At 42.3% G+C, this 21195-nt stretch overlaps 1 protein-coding gene across 1 annotated transcript in view; it reads right to left on the bottom strand.

The window, feature by feature from the left end:
- The window catches only part of SNCA (synuclein alpha), a 90566-nt gene extending 69842 nt beyond the window's left edge, over positions 1–20724 (bottom strand). Inside the window, exons 1-4 of the mRNA XM_034772887.1 lie at positions 20289–20724; positions 17771–17920; positions 10408–10449; positions 455–600 (exon numbers count right to left, since the gene is read on the bottom strand). Coding sequence (XP_034628778.1) covers positions 455–600; positions 10408–10449; positions 17771–17891 — 309 coding nt within the window. The 5' untranslated portion in view covers positions 17892–17920; positions 20289–20724. The remainder of the gene's footprint in view (positions 1–454; positions 601–10407; positions 10450–17770; positions 17921–20288) is intronic.
- Positions 20725–21195: the final 471 nt, after the last annotated feature.

Raw genomic sequence — 21195 nt, 5'->3', positions numbered from 1 at the left:
GCAACCCCCTCAGGGGTCCCAACCCCCAGTTTGAGACCCCCTGAGCTTATGCTTTTAGCTCTGGAGGTCACTTGTTCAATCCCCAAAATGGCAGCCATGACATACAGTTCCAGCATTCTAATTGGACCCATCAGAAGGCATTCAGGACCATCCTTAATGTACATTTTAATGTTTTGTAGGCTGAGATTTTCAAAGAAACCAGAAAGGAGCTACCAGCTCAACTCCCATTGAAGCTCCTAACTTCCTCAAGCCCTTTGCTTCTTCATTTCTCATTCATGTAGCAGTGTCAACCTCATTACATAAATACCCCTCACCAGATCAAGAGACAGACGTACACACCTGCAGCCAGCTACCACCACCACCCAGGTCCTTTACATTGGTGGATTCACAGAGGCCCCATTGATTTGGTCACTTCCTCACCTTCAAAAATAAAAATCTGGTAACTAACACAAACCTGTTTGGCCAACTGATCCTTCTTGACTAAGCCAGTGGCTGCAGCAATATTGCCTGCTCCTTCCACTGTCTTCTGCGCTACTGCCGTCACTCCCGTCACCACAGCTCCCCCGACATTAGACACTTGTTCTTTGGTTTTCTCAGCCACTGTAGAAAAGCAAGAGATTAAGAATATATTACAGTACTGGGAGATAAAGGTTAGTAAGGGAATGAGAGGATAAAGTGGCTTATTAATACAGAAGCCGACGGTGCAGTATCAATGGATAGACAGTGAGACCATTACAATTTCTGTACATCCCAAGTGAATCATAAGCAATGAAACATCATCATTTGATCATACAAATAGTGGTAGCACAACTAGAATTAAGGATCTATTTCTGGCACAACTGTTGTTGCTTGGTAAGGCTTTACTGACCACATTCATTCATTCATTTAGTTATCAGGTTGTACTGTGTGGGACAGAGGTTATTAGCAGAAGGCCCTTTATTATGCCCATCTACATTTCATAACATTTACGTTCAATGCAACGCAAAAACCACATTTTGATAGTTCACAGAACACACTGACTGTATGTTACTGCTAATCACAAACAATTCAGCAAACTAGTCAAATTCCAGTTATTAATTTCTCAGGATTTAAAAAAAAATATTTTCTTAATAAACAGGAGTCATTGTTTCTCAGCCTGTGAGTAACATTCTGAAGACCTCGTTCTCAGACAAAGGTTTATATGTATCTTTACTCCAATGTGGGGTTTTAAGCCCATGTCACACAAAAAATAAATACAAACCAAACCAAACCTATCAGAGCAAACTGAACTAGTGGCCAGACCCATGGCTCTAGGGAGACGGCAATACAATTACTCTACATACACATCAATAGTTCTCCATTATGCCTGGTGGAATCTTACAGTGATCTTTCTGGTCATTCACTCCCAAAGGTTCTCCCACACCAGCAGCTTTCACTGTAGTGAAGTCAATCTAGAAAGCAGGATTAGGATCATATGACTCCATGATTTAAAGATACAGATCCAGATTTTCAAAAGAGCTCATCTCCCACTTAGTCACCTAAACAAGGGTCAAAAGTGATCAGCATCTAATGCGGCGGCTTCTCTTGGAAAATCTATGACAGTTTATTTCGGTGTCCAAATGGTCTCTAAGCTCTTCTGAAAATCTGGCCCACAAGATGTATTCACACCCACAATTTTACTAGTAAAATAACAGAAATCAGATCTAGCTGTACCCAAGTGGTGCACAAACTCACTGCTCTTCTTTTGGAAATGTTCATTTCTTTCCAGCAATTAGATTCCTTCAATTTCTTATAGAAAGAATTTCAGCTTCCTGTATCAAATGGCTCATTCTACAGATTACTATAAGCGATTATACAACATCAACAGACAATAGCTGGGGGGAAAACAAACAAACAAATGTCCCCATTAGAAAATTTTATTAACAAGTTAGGTAATAAAAGACAGCTTGCAGGAAGTATATGCAAATGAAGCAGACTGTGAAGAACTTCAAAAAGATCGCACAAAACTAAGTGATTGGGCAACAAAATGGCAAATGAAATTTAATGTGGATAAATGTAAAATAATGCACACTGGAAAAAATAACCCCAACTATACATACAATATGATGGGGGCTAGTTTAGCTACAACTAATCAGGAAAGCAATCTTGGAGTCATCGTGGATAGCTCTCTGAAGACGTCCACGCAGTGTGCAGCGGCAATCAAAAAAGCAAACAGGATGTTAGGAATCATTAAAAAAGAGAATAAAACAGAGAATATCTTATTGCCCTTATATAAATCCATGGTATACCCACATCTTAAATACTGCATACAGATGTGGTCTCCTTATCTCAAAAAAGATATATTGGCATTAGAAAAGGTTCAGAGAAGGGCAACTAAAATGATTAGGGGGTTGGAACGGGTCCCATAAGAGGAGAGATTAAAGAGGCTAGGACTTTTCAGCTTGGAAAAGAGGAGACTAAGGGGGGATATGATAGAGGTATGTAAAATCATGAGTTGTGTAGAGAAAGTGAATAAGGAAAAGTTATTTACTTGTTCCCATAATATAAGAACTAGGGGCCACCAAATGAAATTAATGGGCAGCAGATTTTAAACAAATAAAAGGAAGTTCTTCACACAGCGCACAGTCAATTTGTGGAACTCCTTGCCTGAGGAGGTTGTGAAGGCTAGGACTATAATAGGGTTTAAAAGAGAACTGGATAAATTCATGGAGGTTAGGTCCATTAATGGCTATTAGCCAAGATGGGTAAGGAATGGTGTCCCTAGCCTCTGTTTGTCAAAGGGTGGAGATGGATGGCAGGAGAGAGATCACTTGATCATTACCTGTTAGGTTCACTTCCTCTGGGACACCTGGCATTGGTCACTGTCGATAGACAGGATACTGGGCTGTATGGACCTTTGGTCTGACCCAGTATGGCCATTCTTATGTTCTTAACTCTTTGTCATACCCACTGACAGTGGAAGTAAAAATAGAAGGGGGAAGCTGAACTTCAGACTGTTACTATTTTCTGATGGTTATTATTTGTATTGCAGTAGTAGCTAGGAGCCCCAGCCATGAATCAGGACCACAATGTTGTACATGTAGCCTTGGGGGGGAAAAGGCAGAGAGGAGGCAGCCAGAGACTCCAGCCAAAGCAGGGACCTGTGCATGCCCAGAGAACTTTCTACAGTTCTGAGTGTACTTTCTCTGCCCTGAACTAATTAGCTGTTTGCTCTCCAGATTATTTAGAATGGGTTAAAGAATTGTCAAAAGCAGAGCTGGTTAAAAATGGTGAGTATGTTTGGAAAATGTTTCATTTAAAAAGAATCACAAAAATTTTGAAGTTTTCCATTTTTGAATAAAGAAATTAAAAACTGAACAAATTTTAAAGGCTTTTGTTATTTATCCCCCTCTTCCCCCTTTTTCTCCTTCCAGTGGCAAAATGGGGGTGGGGGAGAGGCAGGAAAGGTGAAAAAAGTGGGTGAGGACCACAATCCAAAACCAACTAAACAAAACCTCAATAAACAGATTTGATTTTTCAGTTGTGTTGATTTTTATCCAACAGTCTAATGTTTTTCATTAGCATTTTTATAAAAACAAGCACTTTTTGAAAAAAACGTTTTTAAAAACTTCGACCACTTCTAGTCAAAAACAGGAGCACTGATGAAGACAAGAGGCGAAATTCTCAGCTGTTGTTGACTAACATAGCTCCATTGTTTTCAATAGAACTATTAGCATAGCTGCATTGACTTCAATCAAATTATGCAGATTTACACTATTTAAAGATCTGCCCAGTTAATTCTGTATCACTGACAAAACAAGGAAAAATACCCTGAAGTTTGGGGCCCCACAGATGTACTAATGCAGTTGTGATATACAATGGCGCGTACACAATGCCATTATTAAAACCACATTTCTTAGGTTACATTGAGGTGACAACAGTTGATATATAGCAAGGGTGATTACCTACTGACTATAGTTACAAATGTTACAGTGTATAGAGAAAGCCTTCTCTCTGGGCGTATGTTTTCTTTTCCTGAAAAGGGATGCATTTCTCTTCAGGAAAGGTTTAGTACATGCATGCAAACAAGGAAAAGGGACAACAAATCTGACTGCTGTCACTGGGTTTAGTAATATAATCATAAAATATATAATAAAGATGGGTTTCAGAGTAGCAGCCGTGTTAGTCTGTATCCGCAAAAAGAACAGGAGTACTTGTGGCACCTTAGAGACTAACAAATTTATTTGAGCATAAGCTTTTGTGGGCTACATCCCACTTCTTCGGATGCATATAATGGACACATATTGAGGAGATATATATATACACACACATAATAAAGATGGGAACCAGAAGAGTAGCTACAGAGTTCACTATAGAGTATCAAGGTTAACCTGACAGAAGACACACAATAGGTGCCATTAAAGAGATTTACTGTTTACTGTGGAACAATATAAACAGCTTGTTGTTACAATCTACAGGAGAAATTGTTGCATTAGGTCCATATTTAATAGCACCTAGTGTATGTAAAGAAACAGAAAGACAAACCAACAGAAATGCACAGCATAATTGCATCCTGCTGGCTTAGAGGGAGAAGAATAAAACACATTGCAAAAGAAAATGATAACGCTGAGCATTGAACCTGATGTGCGCCTGCCTCCGTGCACACAATTGAAGGCTTGAGAATACCCCATCTGCCAGTTTCTCTCTTACTACCTCAGACGCCATTGCCAAATCATTAGTCTGGGCTGGGATACAGAACTCGACAATCATAAGAGGCTGCTGAATAGCTTTCCTGGGGAAAGCTGCTTTCTCCAGAGACAAATGTTCATTTGAAGTGCTTCCATCTCAAAACAATAAGCAGAGCTGATTTCTGCAGAACGTGAGTAAAGCATGCCATCCAAAGCGTGTTCACTCCCAGAAATACAAGGTTAGTATTATACTGGGTTTGCCAAGAATAGCTTTTAGCTAATATTCAGGTGTAAAAATTTCAAAAGCATGTATGTGAGCCTTAAGCCCAATTTTAAAAGTCACTTAGTGCAGATTTACAAATGTGCCTGAAGATGCTGCTAAGTATCAAGTGGGATTTTCAAAAGCACCTAAGCAGGTTAGGTGTCTCCCACTGAGTCACAGAGGCCCATCCTTTGGCATGAGACCAGGTGCTAGAGGTGCTGAGACAATGATCTCTCAGATCTCTTCGTATAAGTGCAGCAAACTGCAGTTGTGGAGAAGATGTCAAAGTGCACACCCTCTCCTCTGCTAAAAGCAGAGAAAGACTGAGCGAATATTTCCTCTTGTCTGCTTGTAAGGAGTATTGATATGATTACAGGGAACTGGTCATCCTTTAAGTTGATGGGCTCATATTGTCTATCCCAAGCCCTCACAATTTCTGGAGCCCACGTTGCTTATTGAAAGAAATGGGCAATACAGAAGTCAATTTTCCCTCAAAAACCAAGATTCCTGCTCAGGCACCAGTTAAATGGACTACAAGGCAGTTCTATGCACCACCACTAGGTGCATCAAAGAGTTCTCTCTTATTACCCTGGAACTCCTCAGGGACCCTAACTCTAAGGAAGAACCATCCAAACCACACAAGTTTCCGTTTTACTATCTATACTAAATAACAAAAATTTATTTGATTTGTTTATAAACATAAACAAATCAAATTAGAATGAAGTGGATTAATATCAAATTAATCTAATCAGGTTGATCAAACCATATCCTATGTAAAACTCTATGTAGTAATTTAGACTCTATGTAGCAGTCTTGTTAAGCTATCAGCCCCCACAGTAATACAGCAACAGCACACTTAGACAGCGAGGGTCCATAGTGCCAAATATCCATGGCCACATTGTACAGCTTTATTCTACACGTCTAAAAGCCCCACGGGGTTATTGCAGATCTGGTGCAGCCAAATTAACCATGGACAATCACATGGCTGCTGCCAGTCCATGGCTGAGCAAAGTCCCCTCAAGTTGATCTCCAAGGCAGGCAATCTGACTAAAAAGTGCAACCAGTGGTGACTGATTATAACGTCAGTCCTCTCCAGGCCATTTCTCAATAATACATCCCTATTACTGATAAAAATCAAACCATCTTATGCCCAGTAGTCGCTGCTGACAATGTATATGAAATGCCTCAAGCCTTCTGATGGTAATCAAGATATTCGCTGTATCAGCTATTTGGCTGGAACCTGAGAGCCAGAATTACTCCATGGTGAAGCTAATGTGGAGAGTACACTCTGAAGCCACTTAAGGCAGCCTGCCTGAATTATTGGCTAAGTAATAGTCAATCTCTTCCCCTCTGGTTCCAACACAGGGTTACATGAAACATTCCAATGCAATTCAAGGTGACACAACTCATCACATTTAATATTTCAATCACACATTTAGATGAAAATAGCATGATTTATCAGGATTAATTTCCATGGACTGGTCTACAAGACACTTTATTAGCATATATTATACAATCATTAGCTATAATGAAATCCACATCTGAATTCACCCACTATCTTTGCTTTCCAGACCAATTGTTCAGATACCAAAGGTTCATTTCTTAAACCCAATTTCCCCGGTTTGTACTGGAGGGAGCAAGTTCTCTAGACACTTACTCCATATGAAACTATACTGCTTCACTTTAGAACCTGTGTTCTCCAGCTTTTGTAGCAAGTTTGCTCTATTCACTGTAATTGTACAAAGTTACTACCCATTTCATATTTTTAATTTACATTCAACAACCCAAGTCCATTACTGGAGCTTAACTGCACAGAATTAAACAAAAATATTATGGAATTACTATCAGTAACCCTAAGCCTTGTCCATTCAGCTTGGTGTCAGCCATTTCCTGAGCTGAATGAGGCCTATCATTAGTCAGTTATGATGTTCTAGTCTGGTTTGCCTAAAATTCATAATGATCCTTTTATGGTCAATTTTTTTCACTGAAGAAGCATTTAGCGGAACTGATGCCCTTATGTTTTGCATCATTGTCCATGTTCTTTGTCTTACAAACAAAATTTAACATTTCCTCCCCCCCCCCCAACCTCTCAAACGTGTAATGCATCCAGCTGGAATCCCCTTTCTCATGAATATCAGAGATAGACTGGTACTCACAGGATTCATAATGAATCATTTCTACTTTCTTCATGACAGGCGGCTTTAATCCCTACTAGGCTGCTGCACAAAAAGATTCTAATGTTGCCACAAATTCCATAGGTTCACAAAATGTCCTTGGACTTTTCAAGTTCAAATCCAGTTGGTCATCATCACCACCACTTATTTCTCTGGATGCCCATGCTGGTTGTCTGGATACGCCACACATCAGACACACAAGTCACCACAGATCCTCTGCTAGTTCAAGTGGAGTTTCCTTTTCTTCCTCCTGTTAACCCTTAACTGAGCTCTGGCCAGCTTAGATTGATGTCAGGCTGCAAACCTTATATCAAGGACTTGTACCAACTCAGAATGCCTCAGTATGTGTCCGAAGGCTAAATTTTGCAGCACTGTCAGAGCTGGTTGCTTAGCTGTAGTTTTCATTTAGCTGCTAAAACACCCTCCTTGCTTATTCCTCAACCATTCATTTGGCATATGATGTTAAACAGGGCTAAATAAGCCTCCCAACACGTTTTTCTTCAAAAATGTAGACTTTGTATAGTTGAGCGTCAATCAACTGCTATTTATCTCCTCTAGGCTTCTCTGTGGGGCGGTGGGCAATAGAAAAAGACTTTGTCTTATCCCAAACGTCTTTCTTTTCTAATTCCTTATCTGAGGCCTGGTCTACACTGCTTGGGGGCGGGGGGGATCGATCTAAGATACGCAACTTCAGCTACGAGAATAGCTGAAGTCGATGTATCTTAGGTCGATTTACCTGGCCATGAGGACTGCAGCAAGTCGACCGCTGCCGCTCCCCCATCAACTCCGCTTCCGCTTCTCGCCAACGTGGAGTTCTGGAGACGATGGCAGAGCCATCGGGGATCGATTTTATCACGTCTCCACTAGACACGATCCCCATAGATTGATCACTACCCGCCGATCTGGCGGATAGTGTAGACGTACCCTTAGAATTACTTACTACAGTGCAGGATCGACGGCTGCTGCTCCCCCGTTGACTTTGCTTCCGCCTCTCGCCGAGTTGGAGTTCAGCAGTCGACGGGAGAGCGATTGGGGATCGATTTATCATGTCTACACTACACGCGATAAATCGATCCCTGATAGATCGCTACCCGCCGATCGGGCGGGTAGTTTAGACGTACCCGCGCCGTGGTGGAGTTCCGGAGTCGACGGCAGAGCTATCGGGGATTGATTTATCCGCGTCTACACTAGACCCGATAAATCAATTCCCGATAGATCGATCACTATCAGCCGATCCGGTGGCTAGTGTAGACATACCCTGAGCTATTAACTTTCACAGTGGTCTTCAGAACCTCTGAAATTCTTGCTCGGGTATTTTCTCGAGCCTTTAAGTGAATGTTTATGCTGCAACTGGAAGCATGCCTACAAGCATGCATAGACAGACATGCCCTAGATCTGCTTGAGATAGCATGCTAAGAATAGTAGTGTTGATTTCATGGCACAGGCTAGCCACCCAAGTACCAGCCCTCTGTACCCCTGGGTCCATAGTCAGGTGGCTAGCTCATGACACCACCCATGCCACATCATCCTCACTGCTATTTTTAGACCTAGTGTGTGTCTATCTGCCAGGATTGGGAGGCATGCACCCAGCTGCAGTGTAAATATGCCCCATGTCAATCATTCCAAAGAAGATAAATTGCATGGAATTCAGTGTACTATGTAGATTTTTCAAACAGCTTACAAGCTTAAGTCCTAAGTGCTCTGTGTGGATATCAGAGAGTTTCACTGACTTTGCATCTGACTGATTATTGCACCATATTGCTTACTGATTTTTGCCTTACCACAGCTGTTATTGTTCAAATCAATTCAATGCACAGATTCACTGACTTTTAAACTGTACAGCTAATAAGCCCATGTGCATGCCCCATGAAGCCTATTTTTCAAATTGTAAAGTGCTAATGTTGTTGAAATAGACTGTACATGTGCAAAGTACAATTTTCAAATCTTCATAACTGTGACAAATTCAAACCAAATTTCATGACGATTTTTAAAGGCACTTCTCCCAAAAGGGCAATTTTCCTGCCAGTTTTTAGCTTCCTATTCCTGCCTACTTCAGTGCCAGGCCTGATTTTTCTTAAAAATAAAATCACAATCATTTTAATAATGTGAGAAATGTTATTTTCCCCTCTCCTTATTCTCAAAAAATGGCTGAACTATTTTTGCTCAAAATTTCTAGGGGAAAAAAAATCATCCCCAAGAAGAGGCCAATTTTGGTAAATTTCAGGCCAAAAAGTGACAGTTTTGTAAAGTTCTGAGCAGTTGAAAACAGAGCAATAAAATGTAAATGCTTAGACACCTTTACCTACAGCTACTAGCTAGAGCTAGAGCTCCAGTTTCAGATAGATTAAATGGATTAGACAAACACAAGTTCACCTGCTGTATACAAATTCAGACAGGTATAGCTCTACAGACATATGAAAAAAATTGGGAAAATATCACTTCCACTCTTCATTATGGACCCAATCCAAAGCCCCATGAAATCTGTGGGACTCTTTCCATTGATTTTCATAGGCTTTGGATCAGGCCCTATGAGTTCAATTCTACTGTGTCCCTTCATATATTGAAATGGTGCAAAGAGAACCATCCTCCAGTTCCATATCCTCTAGTGCCATGGAAGAGTTTCAAACCCTGTGACTCATTCAGGTTTGAGAACAGTACGAGAATAAGAGTTCATGGCTAGGATCAAAAAGCAGAGGTGCCACCTGTGATACAGACCCTAGATGTATTCTCCTTTGGGGCCTTGGTAGATCTGCACAAGGTGAAAGCATACATCACAGCAGCTCCAGCATTGCCTAAACACTCCACCACTCATTGACTGCTGACTTTGATCTCTACTGTATGCTTCAAATGCTCCCTACTTTCCTACAGCCTTTCCTTCCCACTCTGCACAATCCCTAATTGTGACCTCCTGACCACCAGCTTCTGCATCCTCTGCTCCCACCATTGGTTGTGTTGGTCCCAGTTCCTAATCCCCAGGTAGCATCAGCACTCTCATCCCAGCCCCCAGGCCAACCGTCACCCACTTTACAACACCCTCATCCCCCAAATCATCCGGTAGCATGAGTCTCAGTCCTCCTGACAGATACACAAGCATCCCACTCCACCCCATATCCCCCAAATACATTTCCTTTCACCCTCTCCCACATTCGACACCTGGTGCCCTTCCTTGCCCACGGCTCAAGGAGAAAGAGACTTGCCCAAACAAGGCTGTTAATCTCTATAGTGGAGGCTGTGCAAAAATGAAGAACCCATGTAACAGATTATAACAAATCAGCCATCCGATTTAGATAAAAAGACAGTTGAAATAATGTACTTGTGTGCTTACCTGTTGTGACACCATGAACAACTCCATCCCTAGTCCTGGAACCTAAACAAAGCAAAAATCATTTTGTTATGAGCATTGGAAATACCAGTTAGCAAATACTGCTACAAGTGAGTGGGTCATGGGAAAGCAGTAAATATAGCACAGCTAGATTTTAATAAATCGTCATAGTGTCTCGTAAAATGCTTACAATTAATTCAAATCGGGTTTGATATAAGCAATGGCATAAGGACTGAAGATCGCCTGGAGAACCACCAATGAAGGGTGAAGATAAGTGGCCATGTTTTGAGTTGTGGAGTGGGGGAAGCATCTATGTTAGGTGTTCTAGTAAACAGCTCGTTAAGTAAGCACCCAATCCTGCAAAGACTTTTGCACATGAATAACCTCACTCATGTGAGCAGTTTCACTAATGTTGCACATGCATAAAATTACTCATGTGTGTAAGGCTGTGTAGCCTCAGGACCCAGGTTAGCATATGTGACTTACAACCCAATCCTGCAGTCTTTACTCTGGTGTTAATCAGGGGGAACTGCAAAGAGTGAGGGCTGGAAAATGATATAAAAGGGCCTAGTGGTAATAGAAACATGGTCATGAAATTCATTTTGGAAAAATGCAAGCTAATATTTCTGTAGGAAGTAATCTGAAACAAATGGTTTAACGAGAGTGGAATCTGGAAGGCATTTATGCTGAGAGACACCTAGAGATAACAGTGAGCAGTAATAGATATAATACAGGACATGAGTATATAGTGTGATGTGGTAGCCAAACCAATTTTGGGATGCATATGCAAATGTATCCTGGCTCTGTAGGGAAAAATCCTGCATTGGAAAGGAAAGGGGCTCTGTTTCGTTGGAGTCAATGGTAAAACTGCCATTCACATCAGTGGGAGCAGAAATAAACCAAACAGGGAGTGCTTTTGAAAATCCCACCCTCAATGTCTTTTTCCATGCCAGACTTCTAGTTCTCTGATTCGATAACTTAGCTACATGTGAAGGGGATGAGCCCATCTCTGGCCTACCATGCCTAGCAATTTACAGTGCAGAGAACGAGTATGTGATACATACAATGGAAGCCAAAGTAATAGCTTTATAATGTCATTGGACTAGGTCTTCGAGGGACAGTATTGAGATCTAAATTTTAAAAAGCATTTAGTTTCTTTATTATGCACACTATTATATAAGAAAACATTTTTCCAAGGAGTTAGTATTTAGAGACTTCTAGCTATGTTATTTTATTAATCTGGATAATTTTTATGTGTCACACACAGAGTATACACACATTATTTTATGTACAGGGCTTTTCAACAGTGTGCATGTACACTGTTTCTTTAAATCTGTAGTAGGAAGCCAAACAAGAGGATCTGGGGAAAATTCTAGGCAGAAGCTCTACAGTGAAGCAGCGAAAAGGTAGCATTAGGTTTAACATTGTTTTCCTTATTCTAATAAAGTTTCTTGTTTAGTGTCAGAAGAAAGAGATGGTCAATGATTCTTTAGCGTTGTCACATTAGGGAACCACACTAATATAAATGTAAATATTGTGGAACAGCACACAGTTTCCATCAGCATTATGTTTCATACTTTACTGGTGCCAGTTTGTTAAACCTAAATCCTGGGGTTTATTATCTGTACTATCAGATTTATGAACTTTTACATCATTGAAAGTGTCTTATTATTAAAGAGTAAGAGCAGAATAAGAATCCCGTGAGAGAGAGAGAATGAATGGTTTCTTTGTGTCAGGTGAAATGACTTCACTCTCTAGCCCAGAAAATGAAGATGCCAGACTTGCCCGAGGTACTTTGGAGAAGATTGTCTCTCTATCTGAAAATTAAGTAAATAGCTAATGAACAGAACAAAGGGTGAAGAAATGGTGTCCTTTCCTCTTTATATTCATTCTTCAATTTGTGCAAGGAAAAACACAAGATTATTTTTCTCCATTCCAGATGGTATCATTGCAAGGTTTCTGAGCTATCTGATTAAAAACAAGCGGAAGAAGTCCTTTCAGTGTGTAAGGATTCATCTTAGGTCATCAGGGCTTGATCCTGCATGTCATAGGTGCCCCGGCCTCAATCCAGCAAAGCACATTTCACTTTAAACATACGAGCAATTCCACTGACTTGTAGAAAGGGCCGACAAAGCACTTCATTGACTTCAATAGGACAATTCATGTGCTTACAATTGAGCACATGCTTAAGAGCTTTGCTGGATTGGAGCCAGAGCACTCACCCCCTTGCTGGATTGACTCCCTAGCTACTATGGGCTAAATCCTTCAAGTGACACACTGTACATAAGTACATAAGAGCCTGATAATGATGTTTAACTGTTCAACTGGGGTGAGGAGAGATGAGGTAAAGCAGCAAAAAATCCTCACAGAGGAATTCTCCACCGCAGATATCTCCAGAAAGGAATATACCGTATATCTTGATTCTTACCTCACTTACACTAGCGTTACACAGATATAATTCCACTAACTTCAGTGAAGTTAGTCCTGATTTACACTACTACAACGGAGATAAAGAATCAGGTCTATGGAGAGTGGGAAGTGGGCCCATTGCCCCCATGAGAGTTTGGCCAGTGGATCCATCCAAAGTACAGATTCTGATAAGCAAATTCATACTTGGCAGTAGATAGTATCCAGCTATCTATGCAGTTTTCCTGGCTTCACACTTCATGTTCATACCTGACTTGTGCTGTGTTGTAGCACAGCTTCCCTTTTACTTAGGCTTTGCTCAGTGTCAGAATACGGTCCTGTAAGGACAACGGCTGAATTCTGTGGGACAAATTCTGGCTGGAGAGGCCCAGGGGCTCACCTAAGTAAAGTTGCAGCCAGTAGTGGGAGCATATGACGGAAAGTGGCTGTCTTTATTCTGGCCACTCCTCATGCCCTGTCTGACAGGAGCTGTGAAAGGGTGATAAAGGGCATGAACTAGCAGTCAAGAAACATGGTCTGCATGTACACTCTGATTCAGCAATGGCCTCTCTGCACAGATTACACAATTCAGGCAGAATAGTGGCACACATACACGCTACTTTTCCTGTATACACTTTTCATGTGACCACACAGGAGGACAGGGGGTGGACATTACTTCTGTTTTCAGGCACAAGCCAGAATATGGACCACTGGATGAAAAGTCAAGAAATAATAGCTACCACCCTTCCTTCCCATTTCAATAGTATTTGTCAGCACTATTAAACTTAAGTAGCTATTTTCTGTGTTGGCTATGAGGCCCAATCCGGCAAGGCGTTAATTTCTGAACACTTTTTTACTTGTTCCGAGTATTCTCAGCACGCCACTGAATTGGAGCCTCATTCAAATATAGGGCTGGCTAAGGCTCCAGGGTTTTGGCCGCCCCAAGCAGCCAAAAAAAAACAAAACCAAAACAAAAAAGCCGCGATCTGGATCGCGATCTGCGGCGGGAGGTCCTTCGCTCCAAGCAGGAGTGAGGGACCGTCCGCCGAATTGCCGCCGAACAGCTGGACGTGCCGCCCCTCTCAGAAGTGGCTGCCCCAAGCACCTGCTTGGTAAGCTGGTACCTGGAGCCAGCCCTGCTTGCTGCAGTGGTGTATGCACCACTTTAAGCAACAGCTGGTTGGGGATGGGGAAGCATGACCCCACGGGAGAGAGGACATATTATTGCTTCTGCTTCTGAGTGTTCCTATAGGGAACTGTTTCCACAAGGACTTTAGCAGGAATTAGACTCCTCATTATTCCAACAGACAGAATTGGAATATCTTTGCTATCTCACTAGCTTTTCTACTGCCAAAGAAAAACAACATATGTCTTGAGAGAAGGCTGCAGCAGAGGCATTTCTATGATCTAAACAATACGGGGAAGGTACAGTTTTGTAGCCGTGCACCTGCTGTAGGTCAGATCAAATCTACACAAATATGAACACCAGAGCTTGGGTACAGTGGAGAGTAAAACCTGACCAGGAGAGGATCCATTCCCAGATACCTGATACTGAGCTAGCCAGGCCAAATGTAAATTAAAGCTGCGGGGTTGGGGGGCATGTTGTCCTACACCAAGATCACTCACAAGCAGAGAAACCAGAGCAACAAAGCTTCACTCTGCCACACGCCATCTCTGGACAAACCCCATCCCTTTCCCTGGCGACAGTGAGAGCTTGAAGCCAAGACTAACAGACTGTACTCCCTGATTCAGAGCATCAAAGCTATACTCGGAGTCAGATTAAAATACTCTTACTTGCATTGAGTAGTACCACACTCCTCACACAGTCTCACTGAAATCAGAATCTAGCCCTTACTCACTTAAATGAAATTTGCATAAAGATAAACATGGTTAAGTAATCCATATTTAGCTTCCTAAACTCAGACATGCAAAGCACCCATAACTTCTAATGAAGACAGTGGGACTCAAGTTTAAACAATCTGGCCTGAGTGACTTGCATAGGCCACGCAGCAAGTCAGTGGCAGAGCAGAAACCAGAATCCAGGTTTGGTTGCTGAATCCCAATCCCCTTCTCTTAGTAACCACTAATCAGCATAGTTCCTTTGTATGTTATACCTTAACTATGAAGGATCTGATGCTCAGCTGATGTGAATCAATGTAGCTCCATTGATTTCACTGGACCTATGCTGATGCACACAAGCTAAGACTCTGAACACAGAGGGTAAGAAAAAAGCTAACTCAGGGCCTAATTCAAAGCCCAACCGGGAGGGATTTTCCAATGACTGCAACGGACATTGGGTCAGGTGCTAAGAAAGGAGGAAAGAAACAATGGGAGAGTAGAACAGCATTCAGGATGAAGATAAGTAAAATAAAATCCAAACTTTCTCAAGTCTTTCATAGTCCTCTGACCCATAGATAGAAATGTTCCTTTGAGCCCTAGAAGATTAAGCCATTACAATGATTCCATTGCTTCCTAGACAATGGATATTTTCCCATGGGATTCTCTTACCATCTTTTTTTGCACTAGATATTTTTTTACTATGCTCTGAATAATAGGTAGCGGTAATTTGGACAGAAAAACTTTAGCTTCTCATTAAACCCTCCCCAAGAACTGATGGCAAAGAGTCATTGACTAGCTGACTACTGAAATTTAAAAATTACTATCGAGACCCTCTCAATTTTGGTCTCAATCGCATCTTTTCGGGAAGGTATCAACCAGTAGCATGACAGAACCCACTTGTAATGCACCCAGTTATAGCTGCAACTCCACATACAGCCATGTGGAATGAAAATCCTCAACTGCTTCAATGCATTTCACTCCATTATACATGAGTTCCACTGTACTAATCCTTTAGGAATTTAGCCATTCTCCTCCTCTTCCTCTGATCTGGCTGAGCAGGAGAAAAGAGAACTGCCCTGTGCTGGGTAGGTAAAAAGTGGAATACATGGCTACCCTTTTCACATCAGGGCATGAAGGAGAATCAGGCCAACCTAGATCAGTTGACATTTTTAACTACAACTCCAGCCAGGGAACTTCCAGAGGCAATACACACTAGCTATCATCATTCCTGGGCTGAAGGAGAGTGGATCTTTTGCCAGTAGCTCCTTACCTGTTACAGTGAAACTACATATATGTTTATGTTTCCTTTATGAAAGAAATCAGTTCAGTGTGGGATCACTCCTGCACTATTATTAGTTATTAGTATACAGACCCTAACCCCAACAATTCACAATCTAAGCATATTGAAGACCATGGGAATTTTGCCATTGATTTCACTGGAAGCAGGATTGGGTTTCAGCATTCCTAATATCACAGCAAATGGAAAAGGCATGAAGATTAACTCAGCATACACTTTATGAGCATACCTAATAAAAAGAAATCATGGAAGCGCTATCATGATCTACAAGGAAATAAATCATACACCACTGAAAACTAATAATAGACAATGAAATACTAAAAGATATTCTGATAATTGTGCAAAAATACCTACATACATTGAAACATATATTCATTTTAAATTTAGTTTGCAAAATTACTGCTTTCTGTGTTTACCTGGGAATGGAATTTGCTATGGCTTAACTGGAAAAGAATGTTCAAGATGGGCTAAAATGTGTAGTCTAATGTATCTGGAGCAGAAATAATTTGTTAAAAACTAATGCTAACCTGGAAGAGCATTGGGATTCGGGGTGGGGTGGAAGGGGGGGACAACAACAAAAGGAGTGTGTGGCAAACCCAATACTTCCATATCAAGGCAATTATTCCAGTTTCCAACCATCCTCTGAAATCTGTGCACATCTCCCTAGGAACACCCAGCATCTGTACCAGTATTTACCTATAAAACCATGAAAAAACAGAAAGGACACATACTGAAAAGAATATATTATTTCGTTCATATTTTTCCATCACCTAATTTAATTTAGGAGGAAACAGAGGCATATGTTTATTTTAACTAACCAACCATTTAATCATCATGTGTTTTACAGGCTCTTTCCTATGAATTTTTCATCACAGCCTTTGGACGACACAGTTCTCTAGCGCTAGGAACCTGCTAAGCAACGAGGATAAGCCTGTGGTTAAAGCATTGGATAGGAATTTGAAATGTGAATTCTATTCCCAGCTCTGCACAAACTCCCTGTGTGACATGGGCAAGTCACTTAATCTCTCCTTGTCTCAATTTTCCCATTTGTAAGAGCAGTATAATAATTCTCCTATCTCAAAGGGTTGCTATGGTCATTCTTTCACGACCCATGGAAGGAAGGTGCTGTGGGCCTACAATGTAACAAGTATCCATTAAGGAAACTCAGTCAAGGGAGGTAAGGGAATGAGATGCTTGTACACAGAATGATGAATATCAGGAATCTTTATTTAAAATCTTGAAAAACAACTGATTATATTCCCTTCCAACTATTGAATCCTTTTTGCTTTATACAGCGAGGAAGGATAGGGTTGGATAAATTGCCAAATTAACTGACTTTTTCTTAAAAATAAAACTCTTTAAAATCTATATATTCGGTAGCATTCTGGTTATAAAGCCATCTGTCACTCTGTCTTTGTATATTGTTCATTACTGTACCAGCCTATGTGCCCTTAAACTGTTAGGGCTCTTGGACAGTGAGCCAGTTATTTTTCTGGCACGTGTCTCCTATAGTACAGTGCCATGTATGGCACAGATCTATGGTATGGTACTAGGGTTTTAGCACCATGCTAAAATAATGGGTGGCTATCAACAATGCAATGACACACCAATGGATTTAGCAAGAATTATTTCCATCTTTACAGAGGTTTTACTTCCAGACTTAGGACTCAATTCTGATCTCATTTCCATTGCTGTAGCTTTATTATTGAGTTACTCTATACTTATAGCAAGGTAACTCTGGATCCTTGTCCTTTCACTGATCATTCAGTTCAGCAAACAGAAGCAAACAGGTTAATAGCAATTTGTTTTCTATTGCCCACCTACCTACATAGAGAACGCCCTCTTTCGTCTTTCCTGCTGCTTCTGCCACACCCTGTTTGGTTTTTTCTGCTGCTGCCACAACTCCCTCTTTAGCCTTGGAAAGCCCTTTCATGAATACATCCATGGCTAAAGATTTTCTTTACACAGACAGCACTAGGGGGAAAAAATAAGAAACATTTTGAATACAAAAATATTTTTCAGAAGGAAAGACTGTTCAAACTCTGACTGGAACCTTATTTATAAAAAGATTTTATCTGTCAATCATCCATACACACATATTATCTATCTACAGACATACATATCTGTATCTGTCCAGAGAAGTATTCAATATTTCATGCAGAATAAAAGTGGTTCAACAAGTGGATACAACAATAAGTGCAATTCTCCAAACAGCCTTCATATTTTCAGTTTTCTCACATTCTACTACACAAACAAGTTTAACAGTGTTGCAGACACAAATCAGGTTTATGCAGTACTCTCACAAACCAAGTAGGACAAGCTTAGCCTTTAAAAAAAAAGGCTATATAAATTAAGAGGTGTCAATTTACTGTAGATAATAATCCATTTCTGACAGGGAGGTGCACTGGTTGACATAACAGGTCTTTTCTAGATTCTTTGATTCTTGACTGAGACACAATTCCCACTGAAGTGAATGGGAGTTTTGTTCCAAGGACTGCGGGATTTAGGTCTTTGATTAGATGATATTCCACATCTCCGCACTCAGAGGCACCAGTGTGGTTAAAAACACACCATCAACATAAAAACTAAACAAAACAAACAAAAAAAATCACGTCTCTCTGAAAATTGTTTACCTACTATTATTACAAGTAACCCCTATTATAATTATATTATATCCCTATATTCATAGGGGTCCCTTCTAGACTTAAAATCTATGAACTGAAAGAGATTAAAGAAAAAAAACATTATTTTCCCTATATGCTTGCTTAGTGCATCTGACAGCATTTTGCCATAGTCAGTTTCTCTTCCCACCCTGTGTAATCAGTTTCCCCTGTTATTTGTGTGGGGCTTTCTGGTGGCGGAAGGGGTAAAAGAGTCATTTATAATAATTTTGAAAAGGAAAATGTGATTGTAAAGCCACAAACATTGGCAGGTGGTTTCAGGGACAGGTGTGGGACCAGGAACTTCATTAAAGACCTTAAAAAAAAAACTAGCATTATCCCTTTAACAAATTAACTCTTGATCATTTATTTCTCCACCCACATACAGAATAAGAGTCTATTGATGCCTGTACCTCCTTTTTTCTTGCGATGCTGAGTAGGAGGACTGGGTATCTAAAGAAACATCTGCAGCCACCACTACCAACTTGTGATCATTTAAATGCGAAAATAAAAAATAGGAGCGAGATTTGTGTCTCATTAACACACACTGCAAAATCTGTCACCCTTCCCACAGAAAGAGAACAGCTTTCACATTGCTGTAAATAGGAATCTCAGTTTAAATGCATGAGATCTCTCTCTCTGCCTGTCAGACAATCTCTCTGGGAGCTACTAGGGTGAGGCAAGATCTAACCAGACTTGACACTCACCCTTACCCGCAGGGGAAACCTCCAATTCCGTTTTGTAAGACCCGCCCTTCCCCAGAAGGATGCAGCTACCTGGACACTGTGTCCTAGCGGAAATTACCCCGAGCAGAGAGAGGAGGGATGAGCCATCTCTGTGCACGGGTGCAGTGACCGTTCAGACGACAATGCCTTCAGTCCCTTATCCCCCTGTCCCCCGAGAGTTGCACTAGTTGGACACCGTAATTGCCTCCCTGGCGAAGAAGCTTGAGGCGGGATTAAGCGGATGGGTAAAAATGAACTTTGTGGAACACATGCTGGGTGTGGGAAAGGAGGGAGGCTCCTGCTGGGATCCACGGCAAAGCCTCGCCTTGGGGCAGCGCCGCCCTCGAGAGAACCCACAAGCAAGTGAGGAGGGGGACACCTGGCTCCCACCCAGCACTGCCCACCCTACTACACACTCACACCCCCCCGGACAGGCACATACGGACCCAGCCGCCCAGAGAGACAGGGCAGGGCGCCAAGATCATACAGGCCCATATAGCCCGGGTCACACAGAGACAGGGCAGGGCACCATGACAATATAGGCGCATATAGCCCGGGTCACACATAGGGCAGGGCGCCAGGATCATACAGGCACATATAGCCCGGGTCACACAGAGACAGGGCAGGGTGCCACGACCATAAGGCACATATAGCCCCACCATCCTGTCTCTCTAGCAGACTGGGTCTATAGGGGTCCCTCTTCCCACTCAGAAAAAAAAAATCACACTCCGCAGGGATAGGCACGTACAGATCCACCCAACACACGAGCAGCCCCACACCCATGCTTCAAGGAGAGGCTTTTTCCACTTCGCCCAAACTACATCTCTCCTCCCCCCAAAAAAGGTTCCCCAGCCCCGTTCACCTCGGGGACAAACCCTGGAGCATCCGAGCGCTCCCACCCCGCGCGCTCCATCCGTCCGGGAGGGGAAGCAGCACCGCCTTGGCCAGGCTACTTACCGCCGGCCGGGGTCTTCAATCCGCAAACGTGTTAGAACTGGCACCAAAGGGAGGCGAGGGGTGCACAGCAGAGAGTCCCCGGGGGAGCTGCTCCTCTCTTCAGTACATCCCCGACAAAGCAGGCGGAGAGAGAGTCCAGCATCTAACGCACCCAGGTCCCAGCTCCACAGGCAGAGAGTGAGGAGGAGAAGGGGAGGAGGAGAGCGGGGGAGGGATGCTCATCCACTTTCAGCGTGCAAAGCAAGCCCCTCTCCCTCCTTCCCCACCCTCTCGGGCTGATTTGCCAGAGGGAGGAGAGAGCCAGCCCCACACTCCCATCCTTGGGGGCACACACTGCTCCCGGAGGCACGAAACCTTCTCCAGATCCACTCCCGCATTCAGTAGTCCCCTGCCCACCACCCCCTCCTTAGCCTGAAATGGGGCGAGCGTGGGGAGAAGAGAGGGACAGCGCAATGGCTTCAGCACCCGCACGCCTCCTGACTGCTAATGGGATTGGCAGTGGAGAGTTTCGTCCATACAGCTATTTTTAGCCCGAGTTTGCCTACTCCCGGGAGCGGCTGGCTCCTTGCTGCCATGTAGACATACCCCCAGAGACTGGGTGAAAATAATATTTCACAGTGCTCTCACTGTTGTGGACGGCAGGGACCCCGGTATGGTGTAGGCAATCATTAGCTTCTCCATCCCCCTTTGATTCATTATCAAAAATGAAGCTGGATACATAACAGATGCCTGCTCTCTCATATCTATAAACTCTTTACAAAGGTGATAACGAACTGACTCTGGCAGACTCTGGATGAATGACAGCTGAGAGAGCAGGCAGGGTTTCGAAGAAATTTCAGCACGATGGACCATATATTTACTCTTAGCCAGCTCCTAGAAAGAGCGAGGGAATACAAACTCCCGCCGT

This window comes from Trachemys scripta, chromosome 5, assembly GCF_013100865.1.
Source record: "Trachemys scripta elegans isolate TJP31775 chromosome 5, CAS_Tse_1.0, whole genome shotgun sequence".
Classification (NCBI taxonomy): Eukaryota; Metazoa; Chordata; order Testudines; family Emydidae; genus Trachemys; species Trachemys scripta.
Note: the sequence above shows the minus strand (reverse complement) of the source record. Positions and strands in the feature narration are given on the sequence as shown.